Here is a 1,169-nt window from a genome sequence, read left to right as displayed (position 1 = left end):
GTGTGTATATATATATATATATATATATATATATATATATATATATATATATATATATATATATATATATATAAATAAACTTACCAAAACCTGAACTGCAGGATACAACAGGGCCCTGTAAAAGGATTAACAAATTAAGTTAATAACATTACTCATTCATATCTAATGATATTCTATTTGGTTTAGTTCCTACAGTTCAAACTAGTAAAGTAGTGGTTCTGGAGCAGATCCAGTACGTCTCATTTTTATTTGACATCCATTTTAGGTTCTGAAGTCTGTACTAAGAAATGAATCAGGTTTTATTTCTATCAACGCTTACAAAATGTACCTGTTGGTACCTACAACACTGCACATCTGGCAAAAACTACAAGTCACAGGAGTTTGTGAACCGATATAACCACAGACGGTATAAGACCATGGACGTAGCGTCCGCGACGTCACCCGTGGGTTTCTGAAGAGCGTTTTGAAGCAGAAAGTGGGCGGAGCCGGCCGTCGCCATCTTGGCAGCGCGTCAAGATGATGGGCAAAGAGGCGGGAGCTGGCTGCTAAAGCCACGCCCACCTAGCTCGACGGTGGTGACAGCAGTGGCAATCCACCTGTCACTCAAGTGGCCACGCCCTTAATTATGCAGAACTTTAAGGCTTAATATAATTTAAACGGATGAGTTATAAAAACATTCACCCTCCTCACAGTTGTCATGAAGGGCAAAATTAGCTATATAGACCAAAACCGCTTTTTGTACCAGGCTGTAAACATGTTTTTTTTCCTGCTGTAAAGTTGAGCATTTTAACATGCGGAGTCTAAGGCACTGACTCTCTTGCAGCCCGCCTCTAGCGGCCAGTCGATGAATTACAGTTTAAGTCGCTTCCGTGCTGGCTTCACGAGAGAGCGCGGAAGGTTGCCGCTCGCATATAACGCAGCTATTCCTCGTCGCTTTGGATTAAAGCGCCTACCAAATACAAACCCACTGTAATTAACTCACACTTCTCACAAACAATATACATGTCGAAACAAAAAAATAACAGCGACTAATGTTCCCAATACTATTGAAGCATAAATCAGCATCTGTCCGTTTGAACCCATCAGAGTTAGCGTTAGTGTTCACCTGATCTTCCTCCCAGTCATCCATGTCGAGCAGCTTCAGGCGATCTCCAACAGCTGTGCCACGA

At 41.7% G+C, this 1,169-nt stretch overlaps 1 protein-coding gene across 1 annotated transcript in view; it reads right to left on the bottom strand.

Moving 5' to 3' along the window:
* The window catches only part of LOC107566899 (probable ATP-dependent RNA helicase DDX4), a 20,362-nt gene that overhangs the window by 17,106 nt on the left and 2,087 nt on the right, over positions 1 to 1,169 (bottom strand). The window contains exons 2-3 of the mRNA XM_016252465.1: positions 1,106 to 1,158; positions 85 to 115 (exon numbers count right to left, since the gene is read on the bottom strand). Coding sequence (XP_016107951.1) covers positions 85 to 115; positions 1,106 to 1,129 — 55 coding nt within the window. The 5' untranslated portion in view covers positions 1,130 to 1,158. The remainder of the gene's footprint in view (positions 1 to 84; positions 116 to 1,105; positions 1,159 to 1,169) is intronic.

This window comes from Sinocyclocheilus grahami, unplaced genomic scaffold (assembly GCF_001515645.1).
Source record: "Sinocyclocheilus grahami isolate Dianchi unplaced genomic scaffold, SAMN03320097.WGS_v1.1 scaffold1111.1, whole genome shotgun sequence".
In the NCBI taxonomy this organism is placed as follows: Eukaryota; Metazoa; Chordata; class Actinopteri; order Cypriniformes; family Cyprinidae; genus Sinocyclocheilus; species Sinocyclocheilus grahami.
The sequence above is the reverse complement of the archived record's forward strand: the minus strand, read 5'-3'. Positions and strand labels throughout refer to the sequence as shown.